The 19,768-nt window shown below is 43.7% G+C and overlaps 1 protein-coding gene across 2 annotated transcripts; it reads left to right on the top strand.

Annotated features, from left to right (window-relative positions):
* Positions 1-3,386: 3,386 nt before the first annotated feature.
* ATP1B4 (ATPase Na+/K+ transporting family member beta 4) lies at positions 3,387-19,371 on the top strand. Of its 2 annotated transcripts, none has more exons than XM_069463805.1 (8): positions 3,387-3,449; positions 7,423-7,663; positions 11,880-12,008; positions 12,271-12,375; positions 15,368-15,564; positions 16,206-16,262; positions 18,400-18,495; positions 19,210-19,371. In XM_069463805.1, the coding sequence occupies exons 1-8, from the start codon at positions 3,387-3,389 to the stop codon at positions 19,369-19,371; spliced, it is 1,050 nt and encodes a 349-aa protein (XP_069319906.1). The 2 variants fall into 2 exon arrangements, with proteins under 2 accessions (XP_069319906.1, XP_069319905.1); XM_069463804.1 differs by having other exon boundaries at positions 7,423-7,675.
* Positions 19,372-19,768: the final 397 nt, after the last annotated feature.

The raw sequence follows: 19,768 nt of genomic DNA, 5'->3' as shown, positions 1-19,768 counted from the left end.
CTCTGGCACCCAGGGCACGAAGAATAATAAAACCCAAAGAATTGTAGCCGCCTGAGTAGTAAATTAAGAGATCCAGGGCTCAGCTAGACTCTAGACATCAATGTTACCATGGCAATAAAGGGCCTCAGCGTTCAGCAGCTATTACAGAGCAGGCATCTAATAGGCTAGTGTATGTCACAGCCAAAGCCCAAGGGGCTAGCAAAGAAGACCAATTAGCATATCCATTCATTAGGGGCCTCTGCACACTTCTTCTCTTAATTCCAATTAGTTGTTTGTTTGAACCAATGTCTCTTGCCTGCATTATACTCATTAGTGCCTTTTAGCCACTGGAAATAGGCGTGAATCTCCACAAGGACCTCACAATTTCCCAAGCCTTCATTTTTTTCCCCAGGAGTAGGCTTATACAGTTACAAACCCACGGCCTTCAGTCCTTCGAAATGAAAGCATCTCTCACTGTACAACTGTACTCGACAGATGGAAACTCTGCTCAGGAATGTGATGCGCTAAGGGTTCTTCCTGGAACCCAGTGAAGTAGGGATATGGGGCCATTATCTGGACCATTCAGGTCAAGGAAACCCTCTGGCCTTAGCCAGTGATTCTGCTGGCTACGCCTGCTGGCCACTACTCAGAGGCTAGCTGTTCGGGAGGGGGAACTTTGGGCACTGGGGACCAGACTGGCATCATCAAAGTCAGGCAATAACTGTTCCAGCTTGAAGGCCTGCCCTTCAAGGTCCAGCCCAAACCCCGCCTATTCCGGGAAGCCTTCCCTGATCATTGTGGCCCCGAGTAAGTTCTCCCTCCTCTATGCACTTCGAAAAGGACACCCTATGCTGGGCACACTCATAGGCAGCCTCAGGCCCTAGCTTGTCCTGGAGCTTCCTTACCTAAAGACTTCAGATTCCACAGGTCACTAATTCTGGAAGGGACCAGGGTTCTAGAAAGTATTTGACAATGCCTGGGTGACTACAATGGCAAACAACTCTTAAGCTCCACTGCACTTGACTTCCCAAAGTCTCTCTGAAGATCTAGTTCAATCCCCAGGTAGAGAAATTAAATGATTGCACTTTGATGGCTCTGAGACACATTGTGCCCCCCAACACATACACAATTGTGGAAATGGTCAAGAACAGATACCATATACTAACCCATCTTGTGGTAAAGTCAAAGATTCTCTGAAGGGTGCTACCATTTCTTCCTTCCTTTGGGAACAGGAGGACCCAGTCCATAAGGTTGTTTCTGTTCCCAGTTGCCACATCACCAACCATGTGGTTTTATTGGAGCAGGCACCCAGGACAAAGGACTTATAGAAGCAGCTTCTAACATTTGTCCAAGAAATGAGCATGTAGTTTTTAAGGCTTGAATAATTTTGCCTTTGAACCTGCTGTTCTTTTCCAAACCTCTCCTTTCTTCTCCTCTCCTGCCTCTGTAGCCGCTGCTTCATTAGCTGCCCCATTGGCCACTTCTGGCTCCATTCTGCTGCACTGTTAAGCATATTGCTTTTTTTCAAAATTGGCAGGAATGATTTCTCCTTTAACTAGAGTGTTTTGAGTGTGAACTCATACAGATTTCTGTCTTTGACATCCTATGGGATTTGGTTATTTTACCCCACCCAACAGCTGGCATTCCAGAAGGCAGCCTGGACTATAGTTGAAATACATCACAAATGTATTAAGTATATACCAAACCACCAATTACCCAGAATGCTAAGGAATGAGAGATTCTGTACCATGGGCTATTTTGTTACCTGAGGTCATGTCACTCCAAACCCTATTTTTCCTCCCCACCCTTAGTTTCTGAAATGTTGCTAAAATGACTGTACTCTCTTTTTTGCCTTACTAACACGAGACCAGGTAACCTATCCTTTGTTTAGCTTTTGAGGCTTCCAAGGGCCTTAGGAATCACATGAAAGACTAATATGAGGCTGGACATGGTGGCTTATGCCTATAATCCCAGCACTTTGGGAGGCTGAGGCAGGAAGATCACTTGAAGCCAGAAGTTCAAGGCCAGCCTGGGCAATGTAGTGAGACCCCATCTCTACAAAAAAATAAGAAAAATTAGCCAGGTGTGGTGGTTTGTGCCTACAGTCCCAGCTACTCGGGAGACTGAGGCAGGATAATTGCTTGAGCTCAGGAGTTTGAGGTTGCAGTGAGCTGTGATTGTGCCACTCACTGCACTCCAGCTTGGGTGACAGAGTGAGACTCTGTCTCAAAAATAAAATAAATAAAAATAAAAATTAACTACAATTGAAGCCATTTTCATCAGAATAGTCCTAGACTTAGACTTATGACTAAATCTCTCTATCTAAGCTATTGTGCTGTTTTCCTTAGTTATGAATATGCCCAGAATCTCAGTATCTGCAACATTCTTAGCCACCTGGGTACAATGGAGGATGATTTGTGAAGGAAGGATCACAAACTCCATCCAGGCCTTTTAGCCACCCAGGCTCCAGTGGGGTGGACCAAACAGACCAAAAATGCTATACAGTGTTCTTGACTGTTTCTACTAATTTTTCTTTTGTTGGATCCCACATTGGCTTCAGGAGTTATATATGTCTGGGAAACTGACACTGCAAAGTTCTGGCTTGTTCCCTGCCCTGATGCTAAGGGATAAATATAGATCTCAACCACTACAGAAATTTGGCCAGGATTCCAAGGGGTGTGTGTATGAGGGGCAGTGACTGATGGGGCCACTCTGACATGTGGGCTAGGAAAAGGCTTCTTTAATGCCCAAGATTCTCTTTGGTGCAGGGAGGGGTAAAGCAGGAGCCTGGCCTCTAAAATCAGAAAGCATAATCCACATTTTAAGAAGCTCGTGGATTGACACAAATAAGGAATATCGTAGGTGGCTTGGAGTGTGTGTGGGGGTGGGGAGAAAAGCAAAGGGAATCTTTCCTGACACCCTAGATCCTTTTGCATGAGATCAGCTTCATGAAAAAAGCAAGTTATTCTTGGCCATCTCCCCTCACCCCCAACTCCCACCCAGGCCCCACCCCCTGCACACACTGATATCCAACTCTCAATTGAGAAGAACATGACTTAAGATTTCCATTGGGCCCATCATATCTCAAGTGCTAGAGAAGGGCAAGGGGTGGAAAGACACATGAAGGGGGGGGGCACTGAGCCGCTCATCCTCGTGACCCAGAATATCTCCCCCTCCCTGTAATGATGAGCTTGCTTTTCCATAAGGGCTTTCCCTTCATTCAGGGAAGGGGCCAACCAATGAGAGAGGGGCATGTTAGATTATTTTGGGGAAGGGCTCATGCCAGGAGGGTTCACTTTTACCAGGCGCCAAGTGTCCCCAGCAACCAGTGTCTCCTGTACCAGCAGAAGCTCCAGAACTCTCGCCCACTTGCCTGCCTCTGCTGTGTCTTTGCCCACTGAATAGCCATGAGAAGGCAACTCCGGTCCAGAAGGGCTCCAGCCTTTCCTTACGGCTATCGCTACAGACTTGTGAGTCCCAGGGGACAGAATATTTTGCTTCTCCCTTTTGTAATGGGGTAGGGTTGTGTAGTCCTTGCTTTATGGCTGCCTCTCCTTGGGGTGGGCAGAAACAACGAAGTTTAGGGAAGCCCAGGGTTTTTCAAAAAGGAGCAGTGACTGCTAGAATCCCAGGGCACACTAAATTGCTGGCTGGAAGGAGGAAGCCCCCCTTACTGTGGAACAAAGATTAGGGAAGGGGAATATAACAGAGAATAGGGGGACTTCTAAGGTTTTTTCTTGGAAATCTAGAATTTGAACAGACCTTTTGAAGTCTGTGAGTCTGTGAGAGGTTTCATTTTGATAGCAAGAAATTTAGCCAAGAGAGAAGGGAAGAGGAAGAGGAAATGAAAAGCACTGCCTGCCTACCCAGCTGTCTCAGTCCCTTTGGGTGATAGTTTCTTAGAACCCAGCTGCTCTTTTTCTAAAGCAGAAATTTCAAACTTGAGCTGAAATCACAGGATCGTCAATCGGAGCTGGGAGCAATCCTAGACATCATCTCTCCAGAACCCCTCATTAGGTAAAGGAGGCTGCTGGGGCTTAAGAGCTCGGGAGGTACTTGCAACTTAGTGAAGGAGCCAAAGTGAGAACGCAAGTCTCCTTGCTTCTAATCTTGTGTGCTCTTTCCATTGTATGCGCAGTATGCAGCTCCCTTACCCCTGATCTGCCACCCCACGCTGCCTAACAAACACGTACACATGCGCACACACACACGCTCCTTTGGTGTAACCATTTATCTCCAGGGTGCATTACAAATTATTTGATCTAAAAGTTTCTTTGCATTTACTTTGCTATAAATTATTAATATGCATGACACACAGTACTTTTTGGTGAGGAGGATTCTGAAGTCTTCCCCAGAGAGCACTGTGATCTGAGCCCAGGAGGAAACAAAGCCTAATTCATTTTTCTTTGGGTATAGCCACTTATATAACCAGGTAGTTAAGCGAAGACTGTCAACAGCCAGCAGAAAACACAAATTCTTCTAACCCCATATCAACCTACGGAGGGCTTCCCTTAGCTTTCTAGTCACAATTTGTAAAATCTTTCTTTTGACTTCCCCAAGGTTCCTTCCAGCTCTCAGAGCAGTTATGAGCTGTGGGGCATATATAACTATTCCTTACTTGCCTTCTTTTATATGTAATGCTGTTAAAGTGTTGTGTATAACTTCAGTTATTTGTTAGGTGGCTTGTATTTTAAATGCATCAGGGGATCTTGCTCTTTATAATACTTGATAAAAATTTAAAAAGAAATTATTTGATGCAATCATGCACTAATTTCTCTTTTAAAATTAACCAACCATTCAAATGTTTATGGGGTATTACTCAATGCAGGGCACAAATTTATTCTTTGGGTCATACTGTTTGTTTATGTATTTGTTTATATGTTTATATATTTAGATTGCTCAAAATGGAGCCACCCTCTGTCCTTCAGACTCTTCCCTTTTAGGGAAACATGATGGGCCCAGCACACGCCCACTACCATATTCCAGTGCGCGCAAGCATACACACACACACACACAATATCACTCGAGGGTAGTGCCACTTTAGGAAACTGACAAAAACAGAACCTTGGGGATAAGTATTCTCATCACCAAAGGATTTCTTACTGTATTTTGTTAAATAGTTGCACAAAAGTGCATTTTACACAGAATTTAATTAATGAGGAGCCTTTTGGGAAAGCCTCCCTTGCACAATGTGATGTTCCTCTATACCTGGAAATGGGAGAGGAGAAAAGCTTTGAGGTTCCTGAAGTCAGTCTCAGGTGGTGTGACAGCTGTGGGGGGAAATTAGCTCTGAGAAGATCACTTCTTCCCGGGAGGGTAAAGCTTTAATGACAAGCCATCTTTAATGGTATTACCACGAAAGCTCATATCTACAAATGAGATCAGGCTGAGGCCAAAGCCAACTGCCTCCTCTGTGGAGCAGAGGAGAAAGGCAGGCATAGGCAACAAAGGGAGAAAAGAAATTTATTCATAAAATATAAAAGGAATATAAATTCCTCCTTGATAAAATGTTATGCTTCAAATTCTCTGAGATTCTCAGGTATAGTAGATTCTCTGGGGGCCATGATGACTTCCCACTCCAGCACACATGACTACCAGGTTAGGGTGACTAGCTCTGTAAGAGCATTCCTCCAGAGTCCTGCATCAGGAGTTTTAAGTCAGGCAGGTATCATTGTTATTTGCTCAGGACCTACTGGGTCCTGTGAAGCTGTGGGCTTCACACTGTGGAGGCCATCAAGAGGTTAGAAAACACAGACCCTCCCCCTGGGTGCTTAAAGTGTATTTTGGGAGGTCAAATATGTACATAGGTTCACACATAAGTGAAAGAGATTTAAGAACAAATATTAATCCATTCAACATTGATGGATGAGGTTATTTTCCTAAGCCTTATATTATGAGTTCATGTCAATCAGAAATCCTTGCTTATACGTGTCTACAATCTTTTGGGAACACAGAACTTAAGACATTGTTGTGCTTCATAAATCTGCTAAGCTACCTCTAGGCACTTGTGCTCAATGTGATAGAACAGAAACTTCATTGTGCAGGATATCAAGAGACATATGTTCTGAGACCATCAACCCTGTCATGAACTTGCTGTGTGGGTTTGCCTAGATCCTGTCCCCTCTCTGGGCCTCAGATGGACAAGCAAATCTTGAAGGTCCCTGTCAGTTCTGATATGGTGTGTGATATAGAGCTATACATTGGAACAAATTGGAGAGCGATTTAAGAGTGCTTATAATCAAGAGCTAGATAGTTCTGGGCAGGCTGAATGCTGAGAAATGAGCTTCGTCATTCTGTATCACTTTTACTGATTCTGAACAAACAAATTTGCTAAACCGCCCACCAAAGGCAGCATTTTAGCCGAGTGCCCTCTAAGTGGCCTTTGAGGAATCAGGCAGGGAGGGAGGGAGCAGCACAGAGCCCCTGGCCTCTAGTGTTTGACATATCCAACCCCAACAGGTGCACAGGCCCGCCGCTCTTCAGACTTGGACAGCAGAGGCAAGGGAGGGTGGCCTCATTTTCTACTGCTGCAGTGAGCCTTGGCAAACCCCCAAAGAGCAAAGATACAGCGCTCCAGCCTGTGGCTGGGAGGAATTTGAAATGCCACTTGGTGAAGTCTGGGTTTTTCTTTTCTTTTTTTTGGTTTAATTTTCTTAGAACCACTCAGAGAAGATTACAGTTTCAAATCTCAAGTAATGCCTGCAATCAGTCAATCAACAAATATGTGCTGAGCATTTACTACGTGCCCAGCGTTTTGCCTAGGTTGCAGGGGGAAAGTAAGGAAGCCTGGGGTCCCAGCTCTCAGGTGGTCTCTCCCACCAGCTTAAGGCAGGAAGAGGTTCCAGCTAAGGCAATAGTCAGAGAAGCAGCAAATAACTGCCCATCTCTTGTTGCTGCTGGGAAGGCAGGCTAAGTTTTGAGGAGGGGTACAGCAGTTGGCCCCTCCTCCTGATGTCTGTCCCAGCTATTTTTAGACACTACTTGGGATGGTGAGGTTGAGCAGCTGAAAGTGTATAGGGTGTTAGGACGAAGCTGGCTTAGACTGGGAATTTGCCATCATGGACACAAATATCTAAGACTACTCCATCCTCCTGTGTGAGCTCAGCTCTGTACTGATAGGCCAAAGTTAAATGGGTGGCTAAGGCCCCAGGACAGAGTAGTGACATGAACAGTCCTAGGGGAAAGCCCAAATGCCTGAAGCCGAGAATAAAATTTGCACCTCTAGGGAAAGAATACTGAGTCAAAATGGGTCATAGAAAGGATATTTCCTTCAAAACAACAGAGAGAAATAAAATCCTCCTCTTGTAACAATTGGTATGTTTATAGGGAAGTGGAAATTCGAAGCATCTCCAAATATTGAGTTGTTTCCATTTATTTTGGCTGGTGGGATGCACCATTGGAAATTTTTTTCATAAAGGGGATTGTGTTTTGTCACTGTTTCAGGATGATCAGGATGAAGTGAACCAGAACTACTTAGCAGATGAAGAGGAGGAAGCAGAAGAAGAGGCTCGGGTGATGGTGGTGCCTGAATTGGAGGAAGAGGAAGAAGAGGAGGAGAAAGAAGAAGTAGAAGAGGAGGAAGAGGGTCAGGGACAGCCAACAGGCAATGCCTGGTGGCGGAAATTGCAGATCCTGAACGAATACCTGTGGGATCCGGAGAGAAGGATGTCTCTGGCCCGAACAGGTCAGAGTTGGAGTAAGTCCCAGTAGTCCCAATGCCCCAATCTGGTGTCCTTTGCTTTTGGCATGGTGTCCAGGGCTCCTTTACCATACGCTGGAATGGGCTTGTCTGCAAACTTCTCTTAGCATTTCATGTAAAGGCACCAATGCCTAGGGAAATGCCTGCACTGTGGACAGATTCCATCAGAACAAACTCCAAATGGATGAACAAACTTGATTGTGTAACTGAAATACACTGGGCTCAATATCAGTTGCAATGCAGAGAGACAGCAAGAATGAGTTGAAAAAACACAGGATTTTTTTAAAGTCCCAGTCCTGTCACTTTCTATCCATGTGACCTTGGACCCACCATTTACCCTCTCTGAGCCTCAGTTTACCTTTCCTGAGGGAAACGATCCCTGCCCTGCCTCTCTCACAGGATCAGAGTGAGGCTTCAATAAGATGATAAAATTGTAAAACTGAAAGAACTATGCCGAAGACTATTTCTAGGATATGAGACCCAAGTCCCTGCCAATCTGACCAAGGGTTTTTATAAAGCCTCATCACTTCATCTTATAATGTCAGAGAAGGAGAGCCAGGAGGCCTGCTCTTGGCCCTGGCTTGTGGGTGCTTTCCTCTCCCGTGGTAGAAACAGAGGAATTAGGTTTAAAAGGATCGTTACTGGAGATTAAGGTTGAGCCTCCATGTTGCTTGATCAGTGGCAGAATTGTATTCCTTAGCATTTCCTCTTTGTACCACATGCTGCCACCATTTTCTACTTCACAACCTCCCCAGCACCTCCCTCTGAGGGTCCTATCCACCTCTTAAACTATTAATGCTGAGCTTTCCTCACCAGGAGATTTAGCCCATGGTAAAATTCACACTTGCCATACTTTCTGTACAGCCCAGAAAAAGAGAAGCTGCTGGTTTGGAACTCAGTCAATTTGCAGAAGAAAAATAACAGAGGATGTTATGGATGAAACAGGAGTCCCCTAGTGCTAAGGGTCTAGGTTGCTGAAGTTGATGGCTGTGCCTTCTAAAGACCCTTTGAATTAGCCGGGCATGGTGGCACATGCCTGTAGTCCCAGCTACTCGGGAGGCTGAGACAGGAGGATCGCTTGAGCTCAGGAGTTTGAGGTTGCTGTGAGTTAGGCTGACGCCACGGCACTCACTCTAGCCTGGGCAACAGAGTGAGACTCTGTCTCAAAAAAAAAAAAAAAGACCCTTTGGCTGAGAATTCTCTCCCTCGTAGTTAAAGTTTCACCCTGACTAGTTAATTCAGCTCGCTTAGGGTGAAACAGCCAGTCCTGCTTCCTGGAATTAGGAATAGCAGGTGTGGGGCTCTGACCAACACCCATCTCCCTTCACCCCTCCTCAGTTCCCAGCCCCACCCATGCCCATCCCTCAAACTCTCAACTGGAACAAATGTACCATCTAAGGGACATTCCAACATTCTGGAAGCTGCAGACAAGTGCTGGACACTCATTGGGGCTCCAAAGGGAGCACAGCTGTTTCTCTTTTGCCTAAAGAGGCCTGGAAAAACAGTCCTTGTAGAATGCAAGTGTGATTCTGGAAGTGGGAGCCATACATTAACCCTTAAGCAGCCGGCCACTGGAACTTCATCAGATGAGTTGATCTAAATTGCTCCTGTGGAGGACAATCCATAGGCCAACAAGTGGGGATGAGGGTGGAAGGTTCAAGTGCCCAGGGAAGAGATGATGGTGGGAACACTTCATGGTAGGCCATAGCCAGACTTCTGAGTAGTAGGTCTAAGGAGAGCCCAGGAATTCTTCTGTTGGGCTACCCTGAGCAAAAGGCAAATGGTAATGCCTTGGCCATAAAGCACATGCCTTGCTGCTTTCTTTCCTAAGAACTAGGTTCCCACTTGAGCATTTACTAACCCTGTTCCAATCTGGACATCAACATGCCCAACATATATATTCAGCCTGTTAATATAATCTGGGCTTTTCCTTTGGTAGCTGGGCAACCCCTATTCTTAGGAACTATATGTTATTTTATTGGATACTGACAAGAACCATATGAGGTAGTAATATTATTATCCCCATTTTACAGATGCAGAAACTGAGGCTTAGAGAGGGTAAGTAATTTATCTAAAGTCACACAGTTACTAAGTGGCAGTGCTGGGATTCAAACCCAGGTTGGATAAACACCAGAGTTCATTTTCTTGCCAGAACACCACACCATCTTCATGAACTGTAATAATGAACAAGGCCCTAATGGATAGGGCCTCAGGACCTGATGAGGTGTTTTAGTGGGAAGAATAAAGAGTTGGGAACATGGGTACTTACTGATCTATCCAAGCCTGGGTGAGGCATTCAGAAGAGAACCCTAGATTACCTAGAGGAGGGGCCCAAGTAATACCTGAACATCCATGGCAGAAAGGGTTGGAGGGATCAATGGATTCAGATGGGGACTCTGCTTGGTTTCGCCTGGGGATGGCTGAGATAGTTAGTCTATCACAGACTCCAGGGCACCCACTTCTGGGTGAGGCTGAGGGAATTCATTGCTAGTGCCATTCGCCCATCTACAGCCTCCTGGCCACATATGCTGGGAAAGAAGGAAGGTAACTCCAAGGGAATGTACCTGTATTTCATTGCTTTCCCTTCATCCACAAAACTGAGTCTTTTGGTCCCCCACAATGGCTCCAGGTGTTGATCCATTCCCAGGATGGGGATAAGGGTGGAGGAATAGAGGAGGAAGCACAGGGGAAAATCCCATTAGAATAGCCAGTGGGCCACAGCCAAGTATCACAGGCCACAGGCACTGTTGTTTCTTCCCCAGAGACTCCAACTGAATCAATGTGTTCAGGTTACAGTTCTGCTTTAGTTCATCTAATAAAACATAAAGGGTCAATTCTACTTCTACTTGAATTGCTACAAGTAGAATTCCCCCTTCCCCTACTCCTTTTTTGATTAAATTTATTTGGTTCATGGTTCAATTTAAAAATTAATATTTGGATTCAGTTTTGGGTACAGCAAAGTTTTGTGGTTTGTTCCAGTTTCTGGTTCATGATTCAGTTCAAATCTGTAGTTCTGACATCATGTCACTGCTGCAAGCAGAGCCAAATATTGTTGCCTGAGAGAACCCCAAGGAGGACTTGAAAAGAGTTTCTCAGCAATCTCGCGCTCATTCACCTCACTCTGTGCTGCCTAATCTGGGGAAAACCTAGTCTTAATGCAGCCCACAGAGGGAAAATTCACACAACTATGCTTCTGGTTCTATAGCAATAATAATAATAATATCAATAGTAACAATGACAATGACTGCCATTTATAGAGCACTTAGTATCTACCAGGCTCTGTAGATATGTTTATATGCATTATTCAATGCTAAGAAGTGAGTACTATTATTTTATAGTCCTTATTTTATAGATGAGAAAATTGAGGCCCAGAGAGGTGAACAGCATGTCCAAGTTTAAACAGCTAGGAAGTAGTATAGTCAGGATAGAATGTCAGGAAAGGCTGAATTTCAGATATTGTTAGGGATATAGATAAGAATATGAAGTAAGTGCTAAATTTATCCCCACTTTCCTGTCAGAGGAATCAGGGATACAGAGAAGTTCTATAACTTACCCAAGTTCACGGGCAGTGTCAGTGATTAAGTACCATTTCCTCCTCCTCCCTTCCCCACCCTGTGTTAATGTTCTTTTTGAAAAGCTGAGCCACTTAAACGTTTGCTAAAGAGGAATAAGATTTGAAATAAGTAGGGCAAAATCTCTCTTTGCCTTGATTAGAGACAAGTCCAGTGGAAATTAATCAAAAGTTTGAATTATAGACTATGTGAAAAGAAACGCTGTTTTCATCACTTGCAAATACATATAATCACTGGAACCAAGCTGCTAGGACTCTTCAGGGCACCTGCTTTAATGAATAGAGAAGAATGATTTGTACTTAGGACATCAACGTTGCCCAGAAGACTCTCAAGCAATTTGCCCTCTGCAGTACTTTAAACTCCAGTCCCCTATAATCTTGTTCATGATCATCATTTGCTCAGCAAGCCCTTCCATCGGAGATGCTGTAAAGGTAAACTGCAATCGGACCCCTGACACAATCCTCACCAATTCCAAATCGGTGAAGTCTGAATAAGCAAGGACATACCGAATCTGGGGAATTTATTAAAAAGCCATCTCTCTTTTGGGTTGGTTCTGGTTCATGAGTTCGAGTGGGGAGGCAGGGCTTGTCGGCAAGCACTGACCACTCTCATCTTTGGTTACTCTGCAGGCCTGATCTTAGTCATTTACTTCTTCTTCTACGCCTCCCTGGCTGCTGTGATTACTCTCTGCATGTACACACTATTTCTGACCATCAGTCCTTATATGCCGACCTTCACTGAGCGGGTGAAGCCTCCTGGTGAGTGTGCCCAAATGCCCTGTGTTGTCAGAACTTGCTGGACAGAAATCTGCTTGCACAGCATGTTCAGCCTCAATTAACTTTGGCTCTTCCCGGTAATGACTTAGAGATTCAATTATTAAGAGTAAAAGTAAAATGGTACTTGGCAAATTATGGTCCTTTTCATTTTGATTGCCTGGGGGGAAATGGTTTCATGGGAATCAATACCAAAAAATTATCCCAAGAATGGGTTAATATATCCAAGACCTGTTTTCATTGCCAGGAGTTATGATCAGACCCTTCGCCCATAGCCTTAACTTCAACTTCAACGTTTCTGAACCTGACACTTGGCAGCATTATGTGATTAGCCTAAATGGCTTTCTCCAGGGTAAGTAAGTTCCTCTGAATAGCGGAAAGCTCTTTTGAAAGGTGATGGGTGGGAATTCAAAATTCAAAATTCAAAATTCACCTGGCCCAGAAATCCCAGTCTTACTAATCCCAATTCATCCCCCTCTGCACCTGTAGATACAATCAAAACTGCTCTAGTATATGTTGCCTTGAAAGCATACAAACCAACTTCCAGCAATACCATAAGCTCTTTGAGGCAGAGAGCTTGTTTTCTCTTCTTGAACACCCTACAGCACTTAGTTAAGTTCCAAGCACATCCAGGTAGCTCAATAATGATCATTTATAAAAGATAATTCTGAGGGGAGATAGTGGTGAGAAAAGGAGAATGTTCTCCAGAGATGGAAGATTCCTGGCTTCTATAATTTTTCAAGGTAAGAGAATTTGTTTATTGGAGATAGGCCTTATCTTGAAGGGAAAGAACAAGTGTCTTTATTTAACAGCATTCCAGAAAGGAGTTAGAGGAAGAATCTCTGGGTGGCAGTCAACTCCAACATTTTGGTCCCAAATATTTTCAAGATGCCTATCTCTACAGAATCACCAGATAAATTTTCAGAGACAAATGAATGGGTTTGTGGGAGGCCCTTCCACATAGTAAAAGCTGAGGTAGCAGCTCAGTTAAGGTTAAACACAGAGCACACAGGTTCTGTATTTATCCAGCTATCAAAGAGGAGCTCCAGTGGGGTTTGCATTGCTGCATCTAATCTTTGTGAGAAAAAAAACCCAATTAGTCTGGTGTGGTTGTCCTGGCCTGGTTGAAGTGGGGGGATGGTGGGTAGCTAGTAAAATGTGCACTGAATCGAGAGGAGAACAATCCATTATCATGTGCCAGAAAGTGTTATTTAAGTACATAAATTTTGTCATTTAACTTTAACCCTATATAATAGAGTTAGTTGATCATCCCCATTTTACAGATGAGGGAACTGAGGCTCAAAAAGGGGAAGTAACTTGATCAAAGTCTCCCAGCAGCAGAACCAGTGTTTGAACTCACATTCATGTTCTTGATGCCCTCGCTACTCAAGGTGTCATTCAGGGACCAGCATCATGGACATCACCTGGGAGTTTGTTAGAAAGAGAAAGGCAGAATCTCAGGCCCCACCCCAGACTTGTTGGGTCAGAATCAGTATTTTCACAAAATCCACAGGTGATTTATATGAACTTTAAAGTTTGAGAGGTGCTGCTTTTCATAATTCTGTGCTGCTGCCATATGACCGGGAGTTAGAAACTTTATATCAGTAATGCTCAGTGTTATTAATATTTTGGTTAAGTCTGAACTTCAGATTCCTCACCTGTAAAATGAGGGAGGCTGGGTTCTTTCTGAGTCCATGTAGTTCCATTTTGGGCCACAAAAATGTCTGGGACATCATAGCCAGCACAAAATCTTCTTCTTTTTTTTTTTTCAAAATCTTTGTGAGATATTGCAAATATATTGCCAGAATTTCTGCTGAGGAAATCCCTCTGAGAAGCTAATAAACGGAGAAATACCAATTCTGACCTGATGATGCAGGCAGGGAATGTTAGGAAAAGCACAGAGGTTTTAGTTCCTAAGAGCAGATAATATGTCCTGCTAAAACAGAAACACATCTCTGAAATAGACATGCAAGAGTATCAGTTTCATTCCCACGAGGACTGGGATTTTGCAATAAGGGTCATGCTCATGTCACATTATTTTTAACGGAACTACCTCAAGAGAAACAATGAGCACGTGATTGCAGCTTCTATTTAGAAAGGTATTATTTGACTATAGTTCTTGTTCTAAAAACAAATTAAAACAAAGCCTTGAATTAAATGTAGCTTTGTCAAAGGAAGAATAAAGGTATAGCTGTAATTGAAATAGATTTAAAATTCCCAGTTGCCACTTAATCATATCAAATCCAAGTCACAACCTGTGTAGATGAAGATCTGGCAGTATACTTTGACTTTTACTTCTGGTGAATCATAGGTGCACAGTCGCCTCTGAAATAGTGAGCTACTTGGAACATGAATACTTGAGGAGTAGGTCTAACAGGACTAACTGGGCTCCATCATTTAGAACCAAATTGGAAATAATGCAGCTATTTCCAAAGCCAGTTTTATGTATGGTATCTGGTAACCCAGAGTCACCTCACAGATAGCCCTTTTCAGCTCTCTCCCTGATATGTGTACCCTAGACACATGTTACATTCCATCCAATGTAAAAGGACACTAACCCTTACCCTGAATGCCTCAGGCCTCAGTAGACAAGATCTCACCCCCTCGCCCTCTCAGTAGAGACCCTGTGGTTGTCATTGGTTTCTATCTTTTAATCTGAGCTTCTATTTTGCAGTGCTAACTTCCCTCTGTAAAGGATGAGAAACTGGTTTATTCCCTCTTCTTTCTCCTCCTCCCCTTCCCCCTTCTCCTCCTCCTCTTCCTCTTCTTCCACTTCCCTTCTGTCCCATACTTTTCACTCTCTTACAATCAGGTGCCTCTCATTGAACTCAAAGGGAGACATTTCCTAAGATGAACTGAAAAGAGATTTGATCCAGGAACTTAGCGTCTTTATATACGCCATGCCTTGACATGATTCAGTCAGTCCCTCTTCAAAAATCTACCAACTACGTGCCTATTCCTCTTCCAGAAGTAGAAGAGGAAACCCTCCAAGTTTATAGTTTACCATATCTGAAAAGACATAATGGGAAATAGAGAAAAGTTAAAAAGTGAACAACGTATGACCCAGAGATGGATATCCAGAAGTTCCACGGAATGAGAAGCAAGGGGGCAGGCAATAAAAGTGGGCTGAGGTGACTAACCAGGAAGGCTTCCTGGAGGGATGTTGCTGATGAAGGCCCTTGGGCACTTGATGCCAGGTCACAGGGCGTTGGCTAGACCAAGTGGGCTTTCAGAGGAGTGCAAGCAAGCTGCAGAAAGGAAACCTGGGAGGGATGACTACTGAGCACATGGTGTTCCCCTATAGCACCTGCCTAACGACCCATTGCCACCCATACATGCTTTAGGTTATAATGACAGTCTTCAAGAGGAAATGAATGTAGATTGTCCCCCGGGGCAGTACTTCATCCAAGATGGCAATGAGGATGAGGACAAGAAGGCCTGCCAATTTAAGCGCTCCTTCCTGAAGAACTGCTCTGGTCTGGAGGACCCTACTTTTGGATACTCTACTGGACAGCCGTGTATTCTTCTAAAGATGAACCGGGTATGTCGGCTCTTGATATCTGATGGTGATAAGTGGATGAGCTGAGTAGGAGGGCTCTGGCCACTCCATTTGTCTTGGGCTCTGTCTTCACACACTGCAGGTTTGGCCATTTTTACTGACAGCATCAGAAATACAAACAACCATACAAACCTATCAAATCCTTTTTCTCCCTGAGCACTTCCTATTGCTATTCTCCTCAACCCCCAAACCTGCTCCTTGATGGCCTCTGTCAAGAATGGGGTCCTAAGATGTTTGGAACAGGGGATGGGGTGGGATAGGGTACAGTTCTCATATCATAGAAAATGCATTTTCTTCTCTCCTGCCATGCCTTAGGTATGGCAGAGCCTTATCAGGCATACCCCTCTTGAAATCAGAAAGTTCTTTACATCCTTAGGGTTATCTTGCTGCAGTTTCCCCTGTGTGTGAATATCAGGCACAAATACAACAAGGAATAAGCTGAGCTGCACAACTCTGAAGATGTTTGACATTTCCTACTGTTTGGAACATTTCTGAGAGGGCAAAATAGATGATGCTTGTGCCTGAAGAAGGATGACTGGCGGTGGGGAGTTAGAAAAGCCCCGTTTTACTGTCAAATCTGTTTTGTTTAAAAAAAAAAAAAACCACTGGTTTTCTTTTGATAGATTGTAGGCTTTCGTCCTGAGCTTGGAGATCCTGTGAAGGTTTCCTGCAAAGTTCAGGTAAAGTGCCCTTTTGAGTAAGCATTGTTAGCACATCTGTTTCATGCAAAAAGGTAGTTCATCCCTTCCAAGGACTTAGACACAGAAGGTAGGTTAGGTTAAGGGTTAATCTTTTCATAACTACAACTCCCTTTAGTGCCTTCATACCTTCCTCTTTCCAGAAAGGATTCAGTTCATATATGTTTGTGTGTGTAGTGTGTGTATGTGTGTGTATCAATGTGTCATGATTTATATCTGTAAAAGCCAAAGACTGAACCTCAGCTAGGGGCCACAGCAGGGAACAACAATGTGCCAAGTCATTAATTGGGATTCTGTTTACACTTTTGCTTTTAGCTCTAATTACTTGTTTCTTTGAACTAAACAAACAGCTTTCATTAGAGTCATTAGTCCCCAATTTTAAAACTGAATTTCACATTTTGCAGCAATGACCAGTGGCACTGGGTGTTGCAATAACAAATGACTACAAGGGAAGTATAAACAGAACTCCATTAATATGCTAATTAACTGTCCTACGAGGGAGCATTAACTCCTATCTCATCTGTACCAATTAGCTCCTTTGTAGGAGAAAGCCCTAGATCTTGGGTTTGCTTTTTAAACAGGCAGTAGCTCCCTCCTCAGGGTTCGATGACAATCAACTGAACACCCCCTGCCCTGGGCAGTTGTCTTGCAAATGTGGGAGGCCAGGCAATCCCATTCTCAGTACTAGAAATACAACTGAAAACTTCAGTCTTCATGGTAGCAGATCAGAAAATACAGTTTTTGTATACCATGTCCTTTGCTAGGTGTTGGGGGTGCTGAGATAAATATGACTCCCTCTCTCTGAAGTCAGGGAAATCAAGTATTACCAGTGCTATGAAAGGTGTAATGGAGACATTGAAGAGAGAAAGGTTAGTTCCATGTGGGAGATGGTGACACTGAAGATGAGCTTTGAAAAGTCAGACAGTATTTGCCAGGTGAACAAGGTACGAAGGACATTCACTCTGTTCACATGTACATATGTATATGTAAATATTCACACATGTGAGATGTGACTACAAACTAGCTGAACTGATTCCACAGACCATTCTCAAAAAATAAATTTCATTGCTTTTTAAAAGACTATATAAATAAAACGTAAAGACCAACTCAGTCTTAAACTAGCATAGTAACTGGACTGAGTTCTGCTTGTAGTTCCCTAATGGAAGCTGTTCATTTTTTCAGCTTACATTAAACCTTGCTGAGAACTGTCCTTTAAAAAAAAAGAAATATTAAGAGTCTCTATACATTCTATCATAATTAATACTGGTCAAATCCACACCCACTTGTGGAAATCGAGCAGGATGAGATAATGACTAGAATAAATTAAGGAGAGCTTAGTTTGTACCAAGAACAATTATAGTATATTGACAGAAGTAATCACATGACCCTAGTGAGTAATTTGCTAATAGTGATACACTATTCGTCCGTATGCACAGCCCCCTACCTAACATGACGTGATGAGGGTAGACCTGTTTACGTTAATCATGTCCATTACCTGGGTCCCTCTTGTTTATCCTCCTAACTCCACCTACTGTAATTAAGCACTATAGAGAACGTGGTCACAGACATGAGTTTACGTGATCCAACCATAGGCTGTGTGCCTATGCATCAAGTCCCTGTGCACTTGATCTAGCTTCCAATAGAACCAAGCCTGCAGTGTACAAGTTGTGGAGTAGATTTACTACACATGTTATAACTTTACCTGCCTCCGCTCCAAAGTCGAAGACTGGGTGCCACGCCCAGTATGATGCTTTGGAAAAGAGCAGAAGTGGTAGACTCTCTTTCCAGATCAGCACCAGGTACTTCAAGCCCTTTGGATCTCTTCTGTCTGGATCCTCTAGAAGCCAACAGAGAGTCATACTGAGCACATTGGCTTCCTCAGCCCAGGCTTTCTATTCAGTATTCTTTAAACTGAAAAGCCAAGGAACAATCGCTCCCTGGAAATGCTCCCCTGGGGATGGGTCAGGGCTGAGCTCTGCTGGGTTCTGCTTTTGTGGTCTTCCTGGGACAGTTGGTTGTGGGTCACACAGTGATTTCACCTGGGGCACAAGTCTCTTTAGCTTAGACTCCAATGCACTATATGACCCAGCACCCCACATATACCTACTTTTGCTTACAGAGAGGTGATGAAAACGACATCCGATCCATCAATTACTACCCAGAGTCGGCTTCTTTTGACCTCCGCTACTACCCTTACTACGGCAAACTGACTCACGTAAGCTGTATTTCCTTCAGTCATTGCTGTCAGAAAGGGTTCAGAGATGAAGGAAGGGCTAGCTGGGATCTATGAGAATTAGGGAGCACCAGGCAGTAACAGAGGGCTGAACAGCTGCAGGCCATAACCAGGAGCTCCCTCTACCAATTCCCACCACAACCACACTCCTTTCTGCATTTGAAAGAATTTCATATATGGTCTGGTCTAACCCCTTCAGTTTACAGATGAGGAAATTGGGGTTCAGAGAGAGGAAGTGACTTGCCCAAGGTCACAGAGCTAATCAGTGGCAGATCCAGGAACAGACAAATTATTACCATTGCACTCAATCATGCCAAATAATCACACACACCCTGTTTCTCCCATTTGTAGCCTTGGGGCAATGAAGCCTTCATCTCGAGCATAGGGACTTGATAGATAATAGTTTTGCTTTGATTTATGGTCTGATATCCAGAAAATCACATCACACCAAGTCAGAATTGGTTTCCCCCAGAGGACAATCAGATATTTGACAGTGACTTATGAGAAAAATGTGTAATTTCCCCACACTTTCCCAAGGCAGGGAGAGCATGTCAGTTGCTTTGGCCATTTGTGACTTGGCATCATGGGATTTACTCAGTTCCCTTTGTGGAGGTTATCCCATCCTGCACTGATTATCTGATCACTTCCATCCTACCACCTCCTCACACTTAGGATTCATTGTTCTTCCACCTACAGGTTAACTACACCTCCCCCCTGGTGGCAATGCACTTTACAGATGTGGTGAAGAACCAAGCAGTGCCTGTGCAGTGCCAACTGAAGGGCAAAGGCATCATAAATGATGTCATCAATGATCGTTTTGTGGGTAGGGTAATCTTTACCCTGAACATAGAAACGTAAGAACTTCAGGGGACCAATCCCACCAGTTCTGTTTCTGTTTTATGTTGTGTTATCCCTGGTAGCACCTGAATTCTTTTTCTTTAATTAGGACACAGCCAGATGGACACCTAAGACAGCAGATCATCTTTCCTTGCCTTTGACATGTGTATAAAATGACATTGTGGGAGCTGTTTGATTTTTTAAAGGTAGTCTTTCCTGATGACAAATAGATTAATTTCCTTTCCCTCTACTTAAAACTAAAACCCACTCTTGCTGCTAGAAATTTCACTGTAGTGTAAACATAGTGTCTAATAAAATTTACAATAGCCATGAAGGAGAATTTCTATGATGATTATAAATTCATCATGTTCTCTAAAATTTTGTGGGTTTTAGAGGTGAGATTCCTCCCAACCAGGCT

The sequence above is a fragment of the Eulemur rufifrons genome, chromosome 30, assembly GCF_041146395.1.
Source record: "Eulemur rufifrons isolate Redbay chromosome 30, OSU_ERuf_1, whole genome shotgun sequence".
Taxonomy (NCBI): domain Eukaryota; kingdom Metazoa; phylum Chordata; class Mammalia; order Primates; family Lemuridae; genus Eulemur; species Eulemur rufifrons.
This window is presented reverse-complemented; position numbering and strand designations above follow the sequence as displayed.